Here is a 24938-nt window from a genome sequence, read left to right on the forward strand (position 1 = left end):
TGAAACAACGTCAAAGAAACTGTGTGTGTGGTGGTGGGGTGTGGTGATAGGGGGGGGGTATGTGTGTGGAGAGTTCCTCTCGCGTATCTGCCTGTGTGCTGGGAAAGGCTGAATGGATATACCTGGTGCCCTAAAATAATTGATGACATATGTTGTTCAGCAATAGTTGGGTGGGGATTATAATTATTTCTCTGGTCCACTCATAACCCGAATACCCAAGATCTGACCCGAGACATAGCTGTGTTCTGTGGGTGTCACTGAGTAGGCTAATACCCCATTTCATGGGTGCACACTCTATAGGTAAGGCTGTACAGTCCAATATGAATGTCCACTAAAAGTAGTAGGTTGACTGGGGAGGTGATTTCACACAGTCAAAGTCCTGCATTAAGAGCTAAGACTCTAATATTTGTGTAAACTCTTTGGAATTGTAATCTGTAGGTGTCACTGAATAGTCTGATACCCCATTTCATGGGTACACACTCTATAGGCTGTACATGTGCATGTATGTATACCACCAATTAACGGTTTCTTTTACTGTTCATTGTCCAATTAATAAATTATTGTATTTATTTTTAAGTTATATAACAACATTCCAACCTTGTTTAGCATTAATATCTAGTCCAAATATGGCATTATTCCACTCTGTATCTATTTTGGTCAGTATTAATTGGGGACTTTAATTTTTAAGCGAAGCACAAATTCCACTATTGTGGCTAATCCTTATTGTGGCTAGCTTCACACAGGTATGGGAACCAATTGCTGCCTCTCTGCTTCTGCCCAGTTGGAAGGATGAAAGAGTGGGAATTGCACCTCGATGGAATTGCACCACTGTTGCACTGGTCATCCACATCGGCTTGTCGTTGAGTTAGTAATTTGATTGTCACGGTAACAGTCAACCACCAGACCGAATATGGATGGCTATTTAAATTAAGTGTTATCAAGTGTTACTCAAATGCTATGTTGCTGTGGCTTGCTACCAGAGGAGGCTGGTGGGATGAGCTATAGGAGGACAGACTCATTGGAATGCAATAAATGTAAAGGTATCAAACATATGGAAACCATGTTTGACTCTGTTCCATTTATTATATTCCAGCCATTACAATGAGCCCGTCCTCCTATAGCTCCTCTCACCAGCCTCTCCTGCTTGCTACACACACTCGAACGGTGACTGCATTTCAAGCCATGCATGTTTGGATACCATGAGCACGCAATCTCGATATAGAGCAGATTGGGAAAAGGCACAACCGGCAGTATGTGAGCTCTGTACAGTGCAAACCAACAGACGGGGTAGGGAGTGGGTGACGTCACGACTACTTGGGGTCAGTGGGTTCAGAACAACAATGACAAAAACGGTGTACAGAAAAATACCCAAAAGGGCACTTGAGGAGTGGGAGGGCAAAGGGGAAGGTCCTCTGACATAGGTAGACCCCCCTATCTGTGCCATTGGCATGAAGCAGCTTCTCTGGATCCCCACAAGGTAGGAGTTTGTCCTCCTGTTAACCAGGCAGGCACTAACAAAGTATAGACTTCTGATCACTGTCCATGGTGCTGAAATTGTGACATCTATTCGATGATAGGCTTTCTGTGGTGCCAAGGCATGTAGCCTAGAGCTTTAGCTAATGGATAAATGTTTATTGGTAGGCCTATTTGGCAGAGGTGTGGACTCGAGTCACATGACTTGGACTCGAGTCAGACTTGAGTCACAAATATGATGACATGCAACTCGACTTTGACTTTAACACCAATGACTTGTGACTTATTAACTTGGACTTGAGCCTTTTGACTCGACCTTACTTGATACCCTCCCCAAGCTCAGATATTAAAAATGATGCTATTAAAAAAGTGTGCAGCGCATCAACTCTTCATTTAACGGATTACAGTTTGAATCGGAGAGCAGCCAATCAAATTGTGCCAGCTGAGAAAAAATGTTCGTGGCAGTGCAGAGGAATGTCGGCGGGTGAATTCAGATGGAGCCCTTGGAAAGATGATAAACAAAATTATTATTTTCGGATATAAAGACAACGCTGTATCAACAAAAAACGGATTGCAACTTGCAAAACATGCTGGAAGGAAATTACAGACGGAGGAGCAACAACTTCCAACTTTGTTCGACATTTGAAGATGCACAAAGAATGGTAAGTCGTGGCTAATATAGCCGACATGTCATGACGTTGCCTCTTTGGGTGTGGCGAGCCCTATCCCCCTCTCCCTGCCTCCCCCTTTCCTCCTTCAACTACGCTGCTGTGGCCAGAGAGACGTCGTAAATTCCTGAGGATCTCCTCATGGACACACGGTATAGAGAGAGTAAATTTTCATAGAGAACAAAGGAATTCCTTCCACCTCACAGAACTTGAGGTATGAACAAATTTAATGTCCCGGAGAAAGTATAGAAGTATAAAAATACATGGCTACCCATGTATTTCAAATCAAATCAAATTTTATTTGTCACATACACATGGTTAGCAGATGTTAATGCGAGTGTAGCGAAATGCTTGTGCTTCTAGTTCTGACAATGCAGTAATAACCAACAAGTAATCTAACCTAACAATTCCACAACTACTACCTTATACACACAAGTGTAAAGGGATAAAGAATATGTACATAAAGATATATGAATGAGTGATGGTACAGAACGGCATAGGCAAGATGCAGGAGATGGTATCGAGTACAGTATATACATATGAGAAGAGGGTATGAGTAGGGTATGAGTAGGGTATGTAAACATAAAAGTGGCATAGTTTAAAGTGGCTAGTGATACATGTATTACATAAAGATGGCAAGATGCAGTAGATGGTATAGAGTACAGTATATATATATGAGATGAGTAATGTAGGGTATGTGAACATTATATAGTGGCATTGTTTAAAGTGGCTAGTGATATATTTTTTACATCTATTTCCATTATTGAAGTGGCTGGAGTTGAGTCAGTATGTTGGCAGCAGCCACTCAATGTTAGTGGTGGATGTTTAACAGTCTGATGGCCTTGAGATAGAAGCTGTTTTTCAGTCTCTCGGTCCCTGTACTGACCTCGCCTTCTGGATGATAGCGGATGATAGCGGGGTGAACTGGATGATAGCGGAGTGAACAGGCAGTGGCTCGGGTGATTGTTGTCCTTGATAATCTTTATGGCCTTCCTGTGACATCGGGTGGTGTAGGTGTCCTGGAGGGCAGGTAGTTTGCCCCCGGTGATGCGTTGTGCAGACCTCACTACCCTCTGGAGAGCCTTACGGGTGTGGGCGGCGCAGTTGCCGTACCAGGCGGTCATACAGCCCGACAGGATGCTCTCGACTGTGCATCTGTAAAAGTTTGTGAGTGCTTTTGGTGACAAGCCAAATTTTTTCAGCCTCCTGAGGTTGAAGAGGCGTTTCTGCGCCTTCTTCACAACGCTGTCTGTGTGGGTGGACCAATTCAGTTTGTCCGTGATGTGTACGCCGAGGAACTTAAAACTTACTATCCTCTCCACTACTGTCCCGTCGATGTGGAAAGGGGGGTGCTCCCTATGCTGTTTCCTGAAGTCCATAATCATCTCCTTTGTTTTGTTGACGTTGAGTGTGAGGTTATTTTTCTGACACCACACTCTGAGGGCCCTCACCTCCTCCCTGTAGGCCGTCTCGTCGTTGTTGGTAATCAAGCCTACCACTGTAGTGTCTTCCGCAAACTTGATGATTGAGTTGGAGGCGTGCATGGCCACGCAGTCGTTGGCGAACAGGGAGTACAGGAGAGGGCTCAGAACGCACCCTTGTGGGGCCCCCGTGTTGTGGATCAGCGGGGTGGAGATGTTGTTACCTACCCTCTCCACCTGGGGGCTGCCCGTCAGGAAGTCCAGTACCCAGTTGCACAGGGCTGGGTCAAGACCCAGGGTCTCGAGCTTGATGACGAGTTTGGAGGGTACTATGGTGTTAAATGCTGAGCTGTAGTCGATGAACAGCATTCTCACATAGGTATTCCTCTTGTCCAGATGGGTTAGGGCAGTGTGGTTGCGATTGCGTCGTCTTTGGACCTATTGGGGCGGTAAGCAAATTGGAGTGGGTCTAGGGTGTCAGGTAGGGTGGAGGTGATATGGTCCTTGATTAGTCTCTCAAAGCACTTCATGATGACGGAAGTGAGTGCTACAGGGAGGTAGTCGTTTAGCTCAGTTACCTTAGCTTTCTTGGGAACAAGAACAATAGTGGCCCTCTTGAAGCGGGGGACAGCAGACTGGGAGTGGGGACAGCAGACTGGGATAAGGATTGATTGAATATGTCCGTAAACACACCAGCCAGCTGGTCTGCGCATGCTCTGAGGACGGGGCTGGGGATGCCGTCTGGGCCTGTAGCCTTACGAGGGTTAACACGTTTAAATGCTTTACTTACGTCGGCTGCAGTGAAGGAGCGTCCGCAGGTTTTGGTATCGGGCCGTGTCAGTGGCACTGTATTGTCCTCAAAGCGAGCAAATAAGTTATTTAGTCTGTCTGGGAGCAAGACATCCTGGTCCGCGACGGGGCTGGTTTTCTTTTTGTAATCCGTGATTGACTGTAGACCCTGCCACATACCTGTTATGTCTGAGCCGTTGAATTGCGACTCTACTTTGTCTCTATACTGACGCTTAGCTTGTTTGATTGCCTTGCAGAGGGAATAGCTACACTGTTTGTATTCGGTCATGTTTCCGGTCACATTGCCCTGGTTAAAAGCAGTGGTTCGCGCTTTCAGTTTCGCGCGAATGCTGCCATCAATCCACGGTTTGTGATTTGGGAATGTTTTAATAGTTGCTGTGGGTAATAGTTGCTGCCGATGCACTTTCCAATGAACTCGCTCAACGAATCAGCGTATTCGTCAATGTTGTTGTTGGACGCAATGCGGAACATATCCCAATCCACGTGATCGAAGCCGCCTTGAAGCGTGGAATCAGATTGGTTGGACCAGCGTTGAACAGACCTGAGCGTGGGATCTTCCTGTTTTCGTTTCTGTCTGTAGGCTGGAAGCAACAAAATGGAGTCGTCGTCAGCTTTTCCGAAAGGAGGGAGGGGGGAGGGCCTTATATGCGTCGTGGAAGTTAGAATAACAATGATCCAGGGTTTTACCAGCCCTGGTTGCACAATCGATATGCTAATAGAATTTAGGGAGTCTTGTTTTCAGATTAGCCTTGTTAAAATCCCCAGCTACAATGAATGATATGTGGTTTCCAGTTTACATAGAGTTAAATAAAGTTTGTTCAGGGCCGTCGATGTGTCTGCTTGGGGGGAGGGGGAATATATACGGCTGTGATTATAATCGAAGAGAATTCTCTTGGTAGATAATGGGCTCGACATTTGATTGTGAGGAATTCTAAGTCAGGTGAACAGAAGGACTTGAGTTCCTGTATGTTGTTATGATCACACCACGTCTCGTTAATCATGAAGCATACGCCCCTGCCCCTCTTCTTACCAGAAAGATGTTTGTTTCTGTCGGCGCGATGCGTGAAGAAACTAGCTGGCTGCATCGACTCCGATAGCGTGTCTCATGTGAGCCATGTTTCCGTGAAGCAAGGAACGTTACAGTCTCTGATGTCTCTCTGGAAGGCTACCCTTGCTCGGATTTCATCAACCTTGTTGTCAAGAGACTGGACATTGGCGAGTAGTATGCTAGGGAGTGGTGCGCGATATGCCCGTCTCCAGGGCCTGACCAGAAGACCACTTCGTTTGCCCCTTTTACGGCGACGTTGTTTAGGTTCGCCGGCTGGGATCCGATCCATTGTCCTGGGTGGTGGGCAAAACACAGGATCCACTTGGGGGAAGTCGTATTCCTGGTCTTAATGATGGTGAGTTGACATTGCTCTTATATTCAGTAGTTCCTCCCGACTGTATGTAATGAAACCTAAGATTATCTGGGGTACCAATGTAAGACATAACACGTAAAAAAACAAAATACTGCATAGTTTCCTAGGAACGCGAAGCGAAGCGGCCATCTCTGTCGGCGCCGGAAGTCTCCATGGAAATATAACGTTTATTTTGAAAGTAATACATATATATATTTTAAAAAGCATTCATGATTTGCGTAAATGTAATATGCTAACTATTACTCTTGTTAAAAATATTAAATGGTATTACATTTGATGAAGAGCACATTATGACTTGTTTAGGACTCGAATCTCAAAGTTTAGGACTTGAGACTTGACTTGAGACTTGTCGGTCTTGACTTGAGACTTGACTCGGACTTGCTTGTCTTGACTTGGGATTTGACTTGGGACTTCAGTGCTAAGACTTGAGACTTACTTGTGACTTGTAAAACAATGACTTGGTCCCACCTCTGCTATTCGGTCATCCTTTCCTCATGTTAACATTTCACAACACTATACATGGTGTTAACATTTCACAACACTATACATGGTGTCGCAATGCTGCCATCTATAGACTGCTTGCTGGCGTAAAGGCCCAGTGCGCCACTTTTGTGGAGAAAAAACAATGTCTATTTTTTTATTGTTATTTATATATATTTTTAAATTCAGATTTCTTAGGGGGTGCTTCAGCACTCTCAACACCCCAACTTCCTGTGGCTATGGCAACGAGCATGTCTGTATAACCTCTCCCCTGTGTGACAGAGGTAGGATGTGGAAAAACAGCAAGTCGGACATTTTCGAGTTTCCTATTTCCGACCAGCATATGAACGCAGCATCTCTCCTCCTTTCCTTGACGGTAAAGCCAAGCTACACTGACTGACTGGTAGTGCATACAGTATTAAAGAGGAGTGGATGGGGCAATATGTCATAGTGCTGGTGATGGAGCTATCTGAGTGTGTTTCAAATGGATCTGAGCTGTGGGCTTTTAGTGTCATTAAAGAGACCTCGTGCCATTACTGAGAACGCCTGTGTGTGACTCAGAGTTATCATGTGTAGTACGACATGGATGAGAGTGTGTGGAGTGGAGGTTCCAATTAGGATTGAGGTTCTCCCATTGATTTGAGAGGATCCTGTTGTCTTCCCATTTTCTCTCTCTCTCTCTCTCTCTCTCTCTCTCTCTCTCTCTCTCTCTCTCTCTCTCTCTCTCTCTCTCTCTCTCTCTCTCTCTCTCTCTCTCTCTCTCTCTCTCTCTCTCTCCCTCTCTCTCTCTCTCTGTATCTCTGTATCTCTCCCTCCTTCCTACTCTTCACCCTTATCTTGCATGAGAGGCGACGGCTGGGGATTGATGGCAAATAGAATTTTCTTTATCGCCTTGGTCCTCCTGCAGTGAGCCCTGCATACGCACATGTCCACACACACACATACACACACACACGAACACACACACACACACACATTTGAAAACACACACACACACACACTTGCAGTAACACACTCTCTCTTTTATGTACCACACTAAACCTTCACAGAAGGTCTCCTGCTAATACATCATTGTTCATAAAACTCCCTCTATTTCTCTTTCTCTGTGTTTCCAGTTGTCGTACCAGTAACAGGAAGAGTCTGATCCTGTCCACCACCTCCCCCACTCTGCCCCACCGCCCACACTCTCCTCTGCCCCTCCCTGGACACCTCGGTACGTACTACAGCCATCTCGGACTGCAAACATCCTACTGTAAACACGTCATTATACAGTACCTCTCTGCCTCTTTCATGCTCTGTCTGTTTCTCTATTCCCATTCCTTTATGTTTCAAGGAAGTAGCCCTCTGGACAGCCCACGCAACTTCTCTTCCAGCACCCCAGGACACTTCTCATTCGCCTCCTCCAGAAGGTAACAGCTCCCTGACACTGTGTGTATGCATGCGTGTGTATGTGTGTGTGAGAGAGGGAGGGAGAGGTGAATACCTGTTAGATGCAGGTCTAGCACCTCCCAGTGAGAATGATCACACCTCTCAGAATCAGTGGTGAGAGGAAGCCAAAGAGCCTAGCCAGGAGGTCATCCCATCTCTTCCCAGTCAGTCAGTCAGTCAGAGTTAGAGGACCAGAGGCAGGAGCAGTAATAGCTTCCTGTACTCACGGCTCTCATTTATCAAATCCTTCTGCCAGTCTGTCACTGCAGCATGCTGCAGCCCCATAGAAACACAATGGCCAGGCCACTCCACTCTATTCCCTCTCCCTTCGGATGGCTCATATGACTAACACAATACGGTGGATCAGTTGTGTTATACATGATGTGGGCGTCGCCTCCTTCGCATATTTCCATATTAGTTCGATTGGTGGATGCATTGAGGATGTTGGGCATAAGTCTGATGCTCTCAGGTGTATTACTGTACATTGTTTTTCTCCTCTGAAGGGCGGATGGTCGACGATGGTCCCTGGCATCTCTGCCCTCCTCTGGATATGGCACCAACACGCCCAGCTCCACGGTAGCACAGATTTACCCTGCTTTGTCTCATCTCATGCATCAATGGCCTTTTCCTAAAAAGCTCTTAGTCTTTTCTTTAAAACTCGCTTTCTTCCACTTTCTCTTTTTCCTTTGTCTGACTTACTTCACTTTCTCTGTCTTCTTTCTCTTTCTAACACTATGGTACACTCTTACTGTCTTTGTCTCCTTTCTCTTTCTAACACCATGGTACACTCTTACTGTCTCTGTCTCCTTTCTCTTTCTAACACTATGGTACACTCTTACTGTCTTTGTCTCCTTTCTCTTTCTAACACTATGGTACACTCTTACTGTCTTTGTCTCCTTTCTCTTTCTAACACTATGGTACACTCTTACTGTCTTTGTCTCCTTTCTCTTTCTAACACCATGGTACACTCTTACTGTCTCTGTCTCCTTTCTCTTTCTAACACTATGGTACACTCTTACTGTCTTTGTCTCCTTTCTCTTTCTAACACCATGGTACACTCTTACTGTCTCTGACTCCTTTCTCTTTCTAACACCATGGTACACTCTTACTGTCTCTGACTCCTTTCTCTTTCTAACACCATGGTACACTCTTACTGTCTCGGACTCCTTTCTCTTTCTAACACCATGGTACACTCTTACTGTCTCTGACTCCTTTCTCTTTCTAACACCATGGTACACTCTTACTGTCTCTGTCTCCTTTCTCTTTCTAACACCATGGTACACTCTTACTGTCTCTGTCTCCTTTCTCTTTCTAACACCATGGTACACTCTTACTGTCTCTGACTCCTTTCTCTTTCTAACACTATGGTACACTCTTACTGTCTCTGTCTCCTTTCTCTTTCTAACACTATGGTACACTCTTACTGTCTTTGTCATTGCCTCTGGGACTTCTTCAGTTTCTCTCTCTCATTCACACACTCATAGACACACACAAATACCGGCACACACATCATCTCGACCCACATTTTCTCTGTCTTTGATTCTCCTCCCTCAGGATTCTCTCTCTCTCTCTCTCTCTCTCTCTCTCTCTCTCTCTCTCTGTTTTTCTCACTTATGTAACACAACATCAGAGGCCTGGGGACTGCTCTCGTCTGGCCAGTGAGAGAGGGAGGAACAGAGGGTAGCTAGATAAGAACCAGACCGGTGGGATGAGAGAGGAGAGTAGAAAAGAGGAGAAAATAGATAGTACACGCTGTTCGGTGCCCAATTCACCACAGGCTCTATTTAGCTAAATACCCCCACTGGAAATAATACATCAACAAACAACACATATATATCTGAATGAGCCCAGACATGGAACTTAGTATGGAGCTGGCAGGGTGGCTTCTAATCAAATCAAATTTTATTTGTCACATGTGCCGAATACAACCTTACTGGGAAATGCTCACTTACAAGCCCTTAACCAACAGTGCAGTTTAAGAAAGAGTTAAGAAAATATTTACCAAATAAACTAAGTGTAAAAAGTAACACAATAAAATAACAATAACCAGGCTATATACTCAGTCTCACCTGGACTGAGTCTGATCATGGCTATGGTGGAGACAGATCCATTTGGGAGTGAAAACTGTGCTTTTTCAATACCCTGGCAGACATATTGAGAAAGCAGCATCGATGAATAACAGAACATTTATAACCATGAAATGCAGTGACAGAGATAATCTTCCCGTCCTTCCATCCAACCTTGTCCTGATTGTTTTAAGCAGGGATGCCAATTGGGATTGATTTGGGATTGAGCCTGTGGTGAATGTCAAGTCCCATTGCTTTGACTCAGCAGGTAAATGAGTCTGTGTCTGAAAGGGACAGATTAATGTAGCAGACCCTGGTGCTGTGCTCACTTCATTAGTGTCTCTCTCTGTCTCTCAGAGGTGAGACAGATGGATGAGGTTAACTGTCCCCACTTCCCAGTATAGCCAGAGCCACCAGAGTACATGATTAGCTACGGTTCTGGCCAATACAAAAACTGGATTTCATGTATGAGAGAACATCAATTTTCATCCTCTTTTGTCTCCTGTCCAACACCCCCACTCTTCCTCCCTTCTCTTTCTCCTCCTTCTCTCTTCCTCTCCCTCCAGTCCTCCAGCTCGTCTCAGGAGCGGCTGCACCAGCTGCCCTTCCAGCCCACCATGGACGAGTTGCACTTCCTGTCCAAGCACTTTGGCAGCACGGAGAGCATCACCGACGATGATGGGGGCCGCTGCTCACCACAAATGCGACCACGCTCCCGCAGCCTCAGTCCTGGACGCTCCCCCTCCTGCTATGACAATGAGATCGTCATGATGAACCATGTGTACAAGGAGCGCTTCCCCAAAGTAAGACATGACACACACACACACACACACACAAAACATAATTTTCTCTCACACTTTCAAGTGCAAGTAAGGATTGATTAGAGCAGACTGGTATCAAAAGGAAGCAGGTTATGGTGTTTGCTCAGTGTGGTACTGTATGTCAGAGAAACTCTCTTCTATGCAAGTTGAGGGGAAACGAGGCTGCCTCCTCTCTGATTTGTATGTCAGGAGTTATGTCTACTTTTAAACAGGTGGAAGTGAGAATGATGGAAATACCACGGCTCAGTGGAGCAAAACGGAACTATTTCAGCTTTGAATGTAAAATATGAAATAGATAAAACTCTCCTAACTCTGTTTCCTGTATCTCCCTCTCCCAGGCCACGGCTCAGATGGAGGAGCATCTAGCAGAGTTCATCAATGCCTTCTACCCTGAGAGCGTGCTGCCGCTGGCCGACGGGGTCATCAGCTTCATCCACCATCAGATAGCAGAGCTGTCCAGGGACTGCCTGTCCAAAGCTCGCAAGGGCCTTATCACTACTGTCTACTTCTTTGAGCTGCAGGAGAACCTGGAGAAGCTGCTCAATGACGTGAGTCACAGAAGCACTGCAACTATAGGCTAAGATGTCATGATATAGGTGCCAGGACAGGTCAGTTCTGGGGTTATAGAGCTGCCCATAAGCCACTCTTATGTTGCCGTGTATAACATCAGCATAGCCCTGAGTGGAATTGTTGAATGGGAGCCACCTTGTCTCAATTTCAGGCTCTTCTCAGGTCTGGGTGGCCTAGCTGCAGGCTGCTGAGAGGCACAGTTAGTTCCTATCATCTCATTTCAAATGACAGCACTACACCTTTCAGAAGGATAAGAACGAGTAAAGGAGTACAATAAGGCTAATTGTGTGTGTGATTTGTCTGAGTGGATAGAAGCTATCGCGGAACTTAATCTGCACCCTTTGTTTGGCGGGTTGATTAAATCGGTCTGATTATTCTGGGTTGCCAGTATTCTGTTTGATTGGATTAGTTTTGCCTGGAATATAACTGTTCTCACATCCCACGTTGCTGCAAAGCTTTGATTTATTTTGTCTTGTTCTGTCTGTTGCTGTCTGTCTCTCCCTCTCTCTACTTCTCTCTCTCCCTCAACGGTTCTCTCTCTCTTCCTCCAACTATTTCTCTCTCTCAGGCGTATGAGCGATCAGAGAGCTCAGAGGTGGCCTTCGTCACAGAGCTGGTGAAGAAACTCCTCATCATCATCTCTCGCCCAGCAAGGCTGCTGGAGTGCTTGGTGAGAACAGAACACAGAACTCTCAACACAATCACAGTCATGGTAATGGTCATGGGAGTGTTCACAGTCATGGTAATGGCCATGGGAGTGTTCACAGTCATGGTAATGGTCATGAGAGTGTTCACAGTCATGGTAATGGTCATGAGAGTGTTCACAGTCATGGTAATGGTCATGGGAGTGTTCACAGTCATGGTAATGGTCATGGGAGTGTTCACAGTCATGGTAATGGTCATGAGAGTGTTCACAGTCATGGTAATGGTCATGAGAGTGTTCACAGTCATGGTAATGGTCATGAGAGTGTTCACAGTCATGGTAATGGTCATGAGAGTGTTCACAGTCATGGTAATGGTCATGAGAGTGTTCACAGTCATATTCACGTTCCATGGCCCCACTAATTATTTAACAGACCATATCCCTGGCCTGGACCAAAGACAAATTCATTTCCTTAAATAAATATGAGCACAAACAGTCATTATGAACATTTAAACAGGGGGTTTATTACACATTAGGGCAAAAATACTGAACTCCAACTAAGCACCTTGATAAAAGGCCCAATCTGACTGGCTAGCCATTCCATTTGCATTTAGATTAAAATTTCATTTGCCTCGCTACAGTATTACAAATAGCAGCTGCCCCCTGAAGTGCTGTCTGAGTCTCACAGACCGTGACTGTGTCATTTAAAGTTTGAGCCTGTGTGTGTAGCCCAGACTGACTCAGGGTCTCTGGCAGAGCAGTAGTCCTGTCCTCTGGGTGACCGCAGCCAGCAGGCCTCATGAACTTGGCTTCCATCCAACCTTTTTATGTGCGTAAAGGACATGGTGGATAAAAAAATGTAATGACAGGCCTGATGGAAACTGGACGCAGTATTTGCAGCATACTGTAGTTATACTGCACTCTGACTCTTTTATGCTCAAATATTGAAATAACAACCCATCAAATGGAAGTTAACTTAGTGTCTTGCAATGGCATGTTGTATGGTCCTCCCACTACAACTCGTTAGGGAAACATACAGTTTATTAGGCTACAGATTAAATCATTTATGATGAACTTCACAGGGTGGTGAAAGTGCAAGGTGAGCTTGATGCTCCTTTCCAATAAATATCCAGGGTCTTATTCTGGTGACATCATCATCGATGATTGGGTGCTGTTTGACGAATACAAATGATGTCGCTCTTTTGTCCACAATAATCTCATCAACTCAATTCTGGACCTCGAAGCCAGGTCTACTGCATTTCTTTCATTGTTCCCCTCTAATCAGAGACTGATTTAGACCTGGGACACCAGGTGAGTGCAATTAATTATCTGGTAAAACAGAAAACCAGCAGGTTCCGACCTCGTAGGTTAAGAGTGTAATACCCATGATGTAGGCTGTGCTCTAGCCAACAGCGCGCAGGGCGCAGATACAGTACTGTGCCAATACCAGAGTGGACACACTCGCTATATACAAAAGAAATTGTGACAAAATCCTCAGGAGAGTTGAAAATGTGATGGAAACCCATTTAACTTGTATTTTTTATTTAGTACATGCATAAACGCGGGAAGTAAGGGTGCTGAGGGTGCTGAGGGCCCCCTTGAAAAATCAGAATAATTATTTGAAAAAAATGGCTTCATAAAAGTAGTGTACTAGGCCTTTACTAGTCCTGTATTAGCGAACCGATATAGCGTCTGTAGTGCGTGCAATAAAATTAGTTATATCTTGATTCAAGCAGTGTTATACCTGTGTCACACTGAATGTGGTCACCCTGTTCCTGTCCCTCAGGAGTTTAATCCAGAGGAGTTCTACCACCTGCTGGAGGCAGCAGAGGACCACGCCAAGGAGGGACATCTGATGAAGACGGACATCCCTCGCTACATTATCAGCCAGCTGGGACTGACACGAGACCCTATAGAAGGTGAGCGAGAGAATGAGTCCGAGAGAGAGAGAGAAAGAGGAAACCTTGACTTGTGTTGACTACCGTTGCTCTCTCACTCTATGTATTGCTGAAAGGCAGCTCATAGGTACTCCCTCTGTATGTCCCCAGAAATGGTGAACCTGGACAGCTACGACAGTGAGGGACCTCTCACCCCAGAAACAGACGACTCAACAGAGGTGAGAACCTTGTCCCTACTCCACCTCTTCCCAGCCCACCCACCATCAACCCCCCTCTCCCTCTGTCCCTTTGAGTTAAGTCAAACTGTAGTCCAAGGCCCTGCTGACTAATGAATATGACTGCTTCCTCTACTAATTACTTGGCACAGTGGACAATACTCTACGTAATTGAGTCCATTTGCTTTGATTAGAGTCTGAAGTCAAAGCAGGATATCCTCTAGTGCCTTGTAGGCCTGCAATCAGCCCTCATTCAACCATCAGGACAGGTGCCAAAATTCAGCTAACTGGACAAGAAGTCAGGAAGACAAGGGTAGCACTGGGGGAAAAAGTGACAACGTCACTCCTGTGGGCCTGGTGTTGGAGGTCTGGCCAGATCCAGTCTCATCTTACCCTGCTGTTATGCTCTCTCCCTCAGGGCAAGATGAGAGCTATGAAGACGCCCGAAGAGGCTGACTTCCAGACCATAAAGCTGATCAGCAATGGAGCCTATGGGTGAGTGTGAGTGTGAGTGTGGGTGTTGGTGTGGGTGTGTTCACGCATATGAATGTTACATTAGTACATGTCTCTGAGCCATCTTGTTGATGTCCATTAAATGGTTTTAGGAGAAAACACTGGATTTACTCAGTAAAATGTGTAAAAAATCAGATTACTAACTGTGTGTATGCGTGTGTGTGTCTCCAGAGCTGTTTACCTGGTCCGTCACCTGGAGACCCGTCAGCGTTTTGCCATGAAGAAGATCAACAAGCAGAACCTGATACTAAGGAACCAGATCCAGCAGGCCTTCGTAGAGAGAGACATCCTGACCTTCGCTGAGAACCCATTCGTGGTCTCCATGTTCTGCTCCTTTGAGACCCGCAGGCACCTCTGTATGGTCATGGAGTATGTGGAGGGTAAGTTAACACAATAATACACTGGGCACCACTTCTTGTCTGTTTAGCACAAGAGCAGCATTTAGGACATTGCTGGTGATGGGAATGTTAGCAGTCAGTCTGATCATGTGTTATCGGTTTCCAGGGGGAGACTGTGCCACCCTGCTGAAAAACATTGGGGCATTGCCCGTGGAGATGACGCGCATGTACTTTGCCGAGACCGTCCTGGCACTGGAGTACATCCACAACTATGGCATCGTGCACCGCGACCTCAAACCAGACAAGTAAGACCTCACTTGGGTTGGCATTGAACAATTATCATATGGGACTCATTGGAGTGAACTCAAAGTTCAATTATATTACAAACACGAAGAGTGTTTCAGGTAACCTTTGACCTGTCTGTCCCCAGTCTTCTGATCACTTCCATGGGGCACATCAAGCTGACTGACTTCGGCCTGTCTAAGATGGGTCTGATGAGCCTCACCACTAACCTGTACGAGGGACACATTGAGAAGGACACCAGAGAGTTCCTGGACAAACAGGTGTGCATTGTATATAGAGCAGAGAAACCCACCACAGTATACACAACCTTGGCAGGCGTTCAAAATGAATTTGCAGTAATATATTTAGATTTCTACATTTTCCATAACCACTCAGACCAAAAACTATACCTAATACATTTTTTATGTCTTTATTTCTAGACAAATGTAATAAATAAATGCTGAGTTTATAAATGTGTGCATATAGTTGTCAAAGTGTGAAGAAATGAAATGATCGACATCAAACAAAATGATAACCAAATATGCCTCAGCTATTATAATCAACTGTCTTTTCAGATGTTTTGTTTTTCCCACCCTTTGAATGGTGCTGCTTTAATTAAATCCCCAATTATTTATTGGCTCGGCTTTCTCACAGCCACAGATCTGTTAGCATTTGATGAATACCCATCTGCACATGAAAACACAACGTCCAAAGCTTTCATGTTTCATCCTGGCATTCTTGCATTGATCCCATCAGCTTGGAAAACACGTGCATTGGCCACACATGTCTCTCACTCACGTTTTGAGAGAGACTGGCCTTAGCATCTCACCAGTAGGGTTTTATCCATAGATATGACTATAGAACCTCTCATTGGAGCGCTGTGGTTCTGTCCTCCATCAGGTGTGTGGCACGCCAGAGTACATCGCCCCGGAGGTGATCCTGAGACAGGGCTATGGGAAGCCAGTAGACTGGTGGGCTATGGGCATCATCCTCTATGAGTTCCTGGTGGGTTGTGTGCCGTTCTTTGGAGCCACGCCTGAGGAGCTCTTTGGACAGGTCATCACAGGTGAGAGGTCCGGGGTTAGTGGGTTCATTGAGCAGCATCTTACAGCCATTTTGAAGCCATCTTTCTCACATCTACATTGTCCAATGCAACTTATCTCTGTCTGTCTCTTGTAGACGACATAGTGTGGCCAGAAGATGAGGACGCTCTTCCTGCCGATGCCCAGCATCTGATCTCTACTCTGCTTCAGACCAACCCACTGGTCCGACTGGGCACAGGTCAGCATACACGTGCATGTTGACAAAATGCTTAACATCAGACGTGTGCTGTAGCAGAAATTGACTAAACTGCCTATTCATTGTGAAAATATAGATTCACTCAACAACACACATCTTATCTCTCTCTCCCTCTCTCTCCCCCTCTCTCGCTTGCCCTTTCATTCTCACTCTCCCTTTCATTCATTCTCTCTCTCTCTCTCTCTTTCTCTTTCGCTGCCCCAGGCGGTGCATTTGAGGTGAAGCAGCACTCGTTCTTCACTGAACTGGACTGGAACAGTCTGCTGAGACAGAAGGCTGAGTTCATCCCCCACCTAGAGTCAGAGGAAGACACCAGCTACTTCGACAGTGAGTCTCTCTCTAACTGCACTGCCCCCTGGTCACATGGAGGAGAACTGTGCTGACTCGTTGCATTCTTAATGTATAGAATCACCATAAGGAAGTGGTATTCAAACTTTTTCAACGGGGACCCCGTTCTCTTCTCCAGAATTTCTGGGGAACCCATTTTTTTGCAACAATTTCTCGTTACCCAAGCCCACCCCACCCCTAATCTATTGACAAAAATGTTGATTTTTACATCAACAAATAACCTTCAATAACATTTTAATCTCTTATCAAAGAAACCAATAAATACATTTACTTAATAAAATTGTATTTCTCAAAAAGGTTTGCATATTGTCCTATACAATAATCTTTACTCTGTTCCTAAAAAAATAACTGCAGTTTGGTCGCAACCCCAACTTTGAATACCACTGGCATATGGGATAGAGATATGAACTAGCTGTGTTTGGAGCTTTGAAGAACTTGCCAATGCTATTTGTCTGTGTGTCTGTATGTGCGTGCGTGTGTGTGTGTGTGTCATGTCCTCTTCCGTCCCCAGCCCGCTCAGACCGCTACCACCACGTCCACTCTTATGATGAGGACGACACCAATGATGATGAACCTGTCGAGATCCGTCGTTTCTCGTCCTGCTCCCCTCGCTTCAGCAAGGTCAAACTCTACACTTACTCATCTTTAAACTTCAGTTAAACACAAGTCTCAAATAGCCGACCTGTCCATTTTAATAGCCGGCCCACACTACACATTTCAGCCTCATACATGCCTCAGGCCTATGTCTCTTTCTGCTCAGATCTCCCCTTCTTGACTAATCTGTGAAAGCTAATTGTGCCCCTGAACCTATTGTAAAAGAAAGAATCATGGGAAATGTGTAATTTTTCCCTCTGTGGGTTCTGAAAGCTTATTGGTCCTCTCTCTGTTGGGAACTACAGGTGTACAGCAGCATGGAGCACCTGTCCCAGCTGGAGCACAAGCCCCCGACGGTGACCCGGCGGGAGCACAAGGGCCCCAGGGAGGACCGGGCGGCCAAGAGAGAGAGCCTGGGCAGCCTGACCTTGAGAGACAAGAGCTGGAGGACAGGATCACCTGAGATGTGAGTATGACCACTACTGTACTCTGACTAGTACTAGTACCCTCTTACCTTGCATAACAAGTTGGAAATGTGACATTGTTGGTCCTCATTAACAAGGCTCTCATTATCATTACTCATTGTTTGTTTTCATAAATACAATAAATCTATTCTGTGCTGTGTTGTTGTGTGTAGGAAGCGACTGTCATGCTCAGAGTCATCCTTCACTGAGAGTGACTCCAGTCCTCCATCTGGGGCCCGGCGACGCTTTTCTGCCCTCATGGACACTCACCGCTTCGCCTCTCCACTAGAGGCCGATCCTGAGCTGCCAGTGCCCACCAGGCAGCTCCCAGTCAAGGCCAGGGGCACCTCTCTGGAGGGGGCCATGGGCACCACATCCGTGGGCACCACATCCAGCCAGGGGGATTTTAGGAAGGAAAGGGAGGGCAATGGGTTGACTGCTGGAGGTGAGGGCATTTGGCATTAGATAATGGATGAATCCTGGCTTGACATACACTTTGATACCTACATGATATTATTCCTCCATCTTTCTGCTCTGCTCCAGACAAGCTGCTGAGGCCAGCTGATGTACCAATGGGAGTCATCCCCAGCCCCAACAGTACTGTGACTGCTGGGGCAACAGAGCCCCAGGGGTCACGGGCCACCAACGAGCTGGTCCTGAGGAGGGCCCGCCACAGCCAGCTCTCAGCTGAGGGAGAGAAGCGCAACTCGCGACCCGTGACCAAGGTCATCAAGTCTGCCTCCACCACAGCCCTGTCTGTCATCATACCTGCAGGTGAGGAGCTGGAAGGCAAGGGAGTGTGAGAAGAACGGGGCTGTCTGTTGCTAATGACAATATTCATGTTAAACAGTTAAAACGGTTAACTTGAGCTTGTTATGGAAAATTGTACATTTCTTAAAAACTATCAATTGCTTTGACCTTCAATTGACTTATTCAGATGGTTTTTCTCACACTTTATTCCTGTGATTCCCTCCCCCCCTCCTCAGTGGAGCAGCATGGTACGTCCCCCCTGGCCAGCCCCATGTCTCCTCGATCCATCTCCTCCGACCTGTCGTCTCGTGACTCCTCCCCCAGCCGAGACTACTCGCCCACGGTCAACGTGCTGCGTTCTCCCATCACCATCCACCGCTCTGGGAAGAAGTACGGTTTCACCCTCCGAGCCATTCGAGTCTACATGGGAGACAGTGATGTCTATAGCGTACACCACGTGGTCTGGGTGAGACGGCGATAGAGATGATATGTTCTGTATTTGTTTCCATGGACAAAGTAGTGTTAAGTAGACATCACTCTTTTGAGAAGTTCTGTATCATAACAAAGCATCGCTACAATTTGTAGTGGAAAAACAGACTTGTCCAATAGCATGATGACTTGTTTGATTGATGTTGATCTGCTTCAATCACAGCATGTGGAGGACGGAGGCCCTGCCCAGGAGGCGGGACTCTGCGCTGGTGACCTCATCGCTCATGTGAACGGGGAGTCTGTCCACGGGCTGGTGCACACTGAGGTGGTGGAGCTCATTCTGAAGGTGAGAGGAAAGGAAAGAAACAACAGGTGTTTTTTTCTACAGCATAGAATACAGGTGAAGCCTATCATACACTGTGTGCACAATTATTAGGCAAGTGAGTATTCTGATCTTATCATTATTTCTATGCACATTTTCCAACTCCAAACCATATAAACTTGAATACTTATTGGATTGAACCATTTTCAGGTTATATGTATTTGTGTAATGAAGGAGGGTGTGGTGAAAGTGAATAACACCTTATGTCAAGGTGTGCATAATTACCAGGCAGCTTCACCGGACAATCAAACGTTTTGTTGCGAACAGTCAACTGGGGCGCATAAAACACATGGAGAAGAAAAGGTGCAAATTAACTGCAAAAGACTGGAGAATAATTAAATATCAAGCTACCAAGAACCCATTATCCTCCAGTGCCACCATAATCCAGAACTGCAACCTACCTGGAGTGTTCAGAAGTACAAGGTGTCAATTGCTCAGAGACATGGCCAAGGTCAAGAAGGCTGAAACACGACCACCACTGAATAAGATTCAACAGTTGAAGCGTCAAGATTGGGCAAAGAAACACCTGAAGACAGATTTTTCTAAGGTTTTATGGACAGATGAAATGAGAGTGACTCTTGATGGTCCAGATGGATGGGCCCGTGGTTGGATCAATAATGGACACAGGGCACCACTTCGAGTCAGGCAAGGTGAAGGAGGGGTACTGGTATAGGCTGCTATCATTAAGGATGAGGTAGTTGGACCTTTTCGGGTTGAAGATGGACTGAAATTGGAAGATACTTTCTTCAAGCAGTGGTACAGGAAGACGTCCTCAGCATTCAATAAGGCCAGGATCTTTATGCAGGACAATGCTCCATCACATGCATCCAAGTACTCCACTGCTTGGCTAGCCAGCAAGGGCCTCAACGATGAACAAATAGTGACCTTGCCCCCTTCCTCACCTGACTTAAATCCTATTGAGAACTTGTGGGTCCTTCCCAAATGTGAGATTTACAGTGAGGGAAGACAATACACCTCTTTGAACAGCATTTGGGAGGCTGCGGTTGCTGCTTCAGGGAAAGTTGATCGAGAACAGATCAAGAAACTGACAGACTCCATGGGTGGAAGGCTCAAGGGAGTTATTGAAAAGAAGGGTGGCTGTATTGGTCACTGAATATTTTTTAAAGGCCAAAAATGTTATTTAATTGTCATTTTGTGTTACTTATTTGTTACACTTACTCTACAAATTGAGAATAAAAAGTGAGTTGGGAGAAATTATTTTTGTAATGTAGTTGCCTAATAATTGTGCACACATATATTCCCATGAGAAAGACAAAACTCAGTATTCCTTTGTTAAATATTCAGGTTTGAGATTCAATAACATTTTGGATTGACTGAGAGCATTGTGTTTGTTCAACAACAAAATGAATCCTGAGGAATACAATTTGCCTAATAATTGTCCAAGCAGTGTATACTGTACGTTTTTTGTTTCCGTTGTTTCTCCAGAGTGGAAACAATGTGATGGTGACCACCACTCCCTTTGAAAACACCTCCATCAAGATTGGTCCTGCCCGCAAGTCCAGCTACAAGTCCAAGATGGCACGGCGCAACAAGAAGACAGGGGCTAAGGAGGGACAAGAAAGGTACAAGTGGGTTTCTCTGCACAGCAGATGCTACACTATGATTTCAGATGAACGCTCTAGAAAATCAATGTCATTGACTCTGTTTTTCTAACTCTCTCTCTCTCCTCTCATCCTCCCACCTCTCTCTTTTCACTTCTCACTCGCAGTAAGAAGCGCAGCTCGTTGTTCAGGAAGATCACTAAGCAGTCGAACCTGCTCCACACCAGCCGCAGCCTGTCCTCTCTGAACCGCTCTCTGTCATCAGGGGACAGCCTACCAGGCTCCCCCACCCACAACCTCTCTGCCCGCTCCCCCACACAGAGCTACCGCTCCACCCCCGACTCCACCTACCTGGGTCAGTATGAAGGGCAATACATTACTGTACAGCACTCCTCTTAGCATCTGCACCCTCACATAACAAAATAATAGTTTGAATGATTGCTATATGTCTCCTCTTCACTCCTCAGGCAACACTTCTCAGAGCAGTTCTCCAGTCTCCAGCACCCCTAACTCTCCGGCTGCCTCCCAGCATATGAGACCCAGCTCCCTGCACGGCCTCTCCCCCAAACTGCACCGCCAGTACCGCTCAGCCCGCTGCAAGTCAGCTGGCAACATCCCTCTGTCCCCCCTGGCCCACACACCCTCCCCCACCACCTCCTCTCCCCCACCCCTGTCTGGCCACACAGTGGGTAGCTCCAACACCACTCAGGCCTTCCCAGCAAAGCTCCACTCCTCTCCCCCTGTGGCCCGTCCCAGGCCCAAAAGCGCAGAGCCCCCCCGCTCACCTTTGCTACAGCGGGTTCAGTCGTCAGAGAAACTGGGTGCAACCCTCCTACCCTCCTTTTCATCTTCGTCTTCAGCTTCCTCACCCCTTGCAGGAGGGGTGTCAATGCGTAAGCACAGCCTGGAGGTGTCACATGGGGACTACAGAAGGGAGTCTTTCCACTGCGAGCACAGCCTGCAGAGTCTGCTGGAGATGGAGGGAGAGAACGGGCCCGTTCCCCCCTCTCCCTCATCTTCCTCCTCCCCTTCTCCCCCCACTGTTGGAGAGACAGGGTGCCTGAAGCCTGCGAGGAGGCTGGGGAGACAGGAGTCGCCTCTGAGCCGGGACACACTGCTGACAGGGAGGGAGAGAGCTGCCCAGACTACAGCATCTGACCCACACACTGACAGCACACCTGTTAAAGTAGAGCCCAAGACCAGCACTAGTGAGACAGCTAAGACATTAACTCCTTGTGAGGCTCTGAAGAGAAAAGCTTCACCAGTACCAGGTGAGGCCCAGCCTAGCCCAGCCTTAACCCCCTCCACTCCAGGGGCCAAGTCCAGCCCAGCAGACAAACCTCTAAGCTCTAGTGCTCCAAGCTCTGAGACAGCCAGTGGTGGCCCTAATCCCACTTACAGGGCCCCAGTCCAGGCTACATCCCAGAGTCCGCTCTCTCAGGAGCGTAAGCACCAGGTTGTCCAGACAGACACCACCCCAGCAAGCAGAAGCCAGGAGAAGAGTGAGGAGAAAGGAAGTGGGGGTCCAGACAAAGTCACCACACAGAGGGCGGGAGCTACAGAGTTGGCCAAGGCAAGTAAAGACACACAGATGGGAGAGAGCACTTTGAAAGGAGGGATGGGTGGCATTGACAAAGCCACTGAGACCAAGGTTAAAGGACCTGCTCCTTCAGTCCCAACCCAAGCACCAGCCCCGACCCCGGCCCCATCCCCTCTTACCATAGGCCCAGTTCCTGCTTCAACAAAATCCAGAGCAGACAAGGTTTCTGTCCCGTTGAGCAGCTACCGAGGGGCCAAGGAGGAGAGGAGTCACCTGGAGGTGGTGGAGGAGAACCCTATGTCCCCCTCCTCCACCGCTGCCTCCCCCTGCTCCAGCAAGTCACGCCCCGTCTCCCCTGGTGACAAGCCAAGCTTTGTGACTCAGCTGACCAGTGTGGCCAAAAATGTGCTGGGGCCTATGAAGATGGGATCCCAGGAAGGGCCCAAGGGCGGTGAGGAGAAACGGGGAAGTTCAGCGGGAAAGTCTGAGGCTCCGTCTGGAGGTAGTCGACGGGGCGCTCAGGGGACATCTCCAAGTCCTACCGGCTCAGCTCAGCCTGAAAAGGCAAACACGAGGAATTCAGGTAAGCACCACTCCTGATCTGCAAGTGAGGGACAAACCTGTGATCTCCCGGAAAATGCCTTTTTGGACCAGAATATCATGCCACCATATCAGGCACCTACAGAAACACACCAAATAGCTAGAAAATACAGACCTGTAGATAAAACAAGAATATGTTGAGGAATGTGCTTTAATGCTGTTCTCAAATGTGTGTGTGTATGTACTGTATGTGTAATGTATATAGTAAAAGCGTGTCTTCTTGCATGTTCCAAATTGTACATGAGAGATGAAAGAGAATATTTAAAGAGATGAGGAAAAAAAATCTAACAGACCTGATGGTAGTGAACACTGTGAACATCATGTCAACAGCCCCCACATGTTCCCAATGTAAACAGCATGTCTATAGGCAGGCTTCTGTCACAGTCTATCACCACGAAGAACATTACCCATGTCCGTCAACTCCGGTGCCATCTTTTCACTCAGTTAAAATACCTAAAGATAGCACCTTGTTCTTTTTCTCACACAGTACCTGGAAAATAGATTGAGAGAAGAATTGTTGCATTGGTGTAACATGCATTGGTGTAACACATTGAGATCTGTTTCTAACTGGACAAAGGAGATGACCTGCTTGCTAAATGTGGAACTTGGAATTGTATTGTGTAAAGGAGAGCTGAATTAATTGGTTTGAGTGTTTTAAGGGCTGAGTCCTGGTTGGATTTAGGTGGACTATCTGAACTTGCACAGGGACACTATGCAATGGGCTTTTTAAGTATTTTCCTGTGTGTCCCCTACAATGTACCCATGAATGTTAGGGAGGTAAAGGTTTGCAATAAGCCAAGCAAGCAGATATAATGAATTGAACTAAAGAAGAGGAACCCATATGTCTCTGCGTGTGAATTAAGTGTGGTCAGGTGATAAAATTGATACTATAGAATGGGAGTCTTGTTTGAGACTTACTCGTACTCTGGCAACGTAGGCTAGAACTCTCCCTTTTCAATGTATGTAAAATTAGCATTGTATAATGTAATGTGTGAATAAATGTGCCAGTTTATTTGAGGGATATGTTGTTTACAGTGATGAGTAATGATATGCAAGTTCTATGTAGAATTCCTAGTGAGATCTGACAGCCCACCGTAGACCTAGGCAGCACCTTCATCAGGGACGTAACTTAATATGTTCATGCCCATACCTGTATCAGACTGCCATCTTGTGGCCATCACACGACTGTCCTGAACATAGTATTTGAGGTAAAAATGTAATTTACAGATCATCAGTTCAGAATTGAATGACACAAGATTAGATTTGATCCGAGATATTACCCTCATATCTTCATGATTTTCTATTGTAACCACTGTTCCATTCATATAGCTACTAGAAACTTGTTTGTTTGTCTGAATACAATTAGATTTTTTTTTGTGTATTATGACCGATAAAGAGAGATAGATGTATGATACAGATACAGAGCTCCTAGGAGACGACAAACAGCTCATATTTAGATGAATGCTAGTTAAAAGCTTGTGTTTGTGTATGTGGGGGTGTGCGTGGAAATTGCACTTTATTTTGTGTCAAATGTATTTATTTATCTATTTATTACACTTTATTTATTGTATTTGATTATTTGTCAATTGCTCTCAAACGGTTTACTTGTGCATTGTTCTTTGAATTGTTATTTATATCTCTAAATTGTAAGTCTACAAAATGAGAGAATTTACCAAATCTGTGTGGTTGTCATATTTTGTGCAATTATACTTCTGTCATTCCATAAGAGAGTTGCAATACACCATGGCCTCGGTCCATGTTGACTTATTTGTGAGTTATTTGTGACTTTTTTATGACACTTCTCTCAGTTCATTGTTGTCCATGTCATTTTATTCTCTTGGCACTGTTATGAAACCAATGCAAAAAAAGCCTATAGAGTAATAAAATCATTAAAGATAATCCTTAAATTACCATGTGCCTGTT

General features: G+C 46.0%; 2 protein-coding genes across 6 annotated transcripts in view; one reads left to right on the forward strand and one right to left on the reverse strand.

The window, feature by feature from the left end:
- Positions 1-24938, reverse strand: part of LOC112219368 (guanine nucleotide exchange factor VAV2) — a 1336992-nt gene that overhangs the window by 905501 nt on the left and 406553 nt on the right. The window lies entirely within an intron of this gene.
- Positions 1449-24914, forward strand: LOC112225799 (microtubule-associated serine/threonine-protein kinase 1-like). The gene is made up of 25 exons (XM_024389898.2): positions 1449-1477; positions 7389-7486; positions 7607-7682; positions 8205-8277; positions 10334-10570; positions 10927-11136; positions 11727-11828; positions 13588-13720; positions 13850-13917; positions 14333-14409; positions 14599-14807; positions 14932-15070; positions 15196-15328; positions 15948-16113; positions 16227-16328; positions 16551-16673; positions 17206-17315; positions 17594-17754; positions 17926-18197; positions 18296-18526; positions 18739-18968; positions 19155-19277; positions 20760-20896; positions 21043-21230; positions 21343-24914. Exons 1-25 carry the CDS (start codon positions 1449-1451, stop codon positions 23013-23015), a joined length of 5100 nt encoding a protein of 1699 aa, XP_024245666.2. The 3' UTR covers positions 23016-24914.

The sequence above is a fragment of the Oncorhynchus tshawytscha genome, linkage group LG20, assembly GCF_018296145.1.
Source record: "Oncorhynchus tshawytscha isolate Ot180627B linkage group LG20, Otsh_v2.0, whole genome shotgun sequence".
In the NCBI taxonomy this organism is placed as follows: Eukaryota; Metazoa; Chordata; class Actinopteri; order Salmoniformes; family Salmonidae; genus Oncorhynchus; species Oncorhynchus tshawytscha.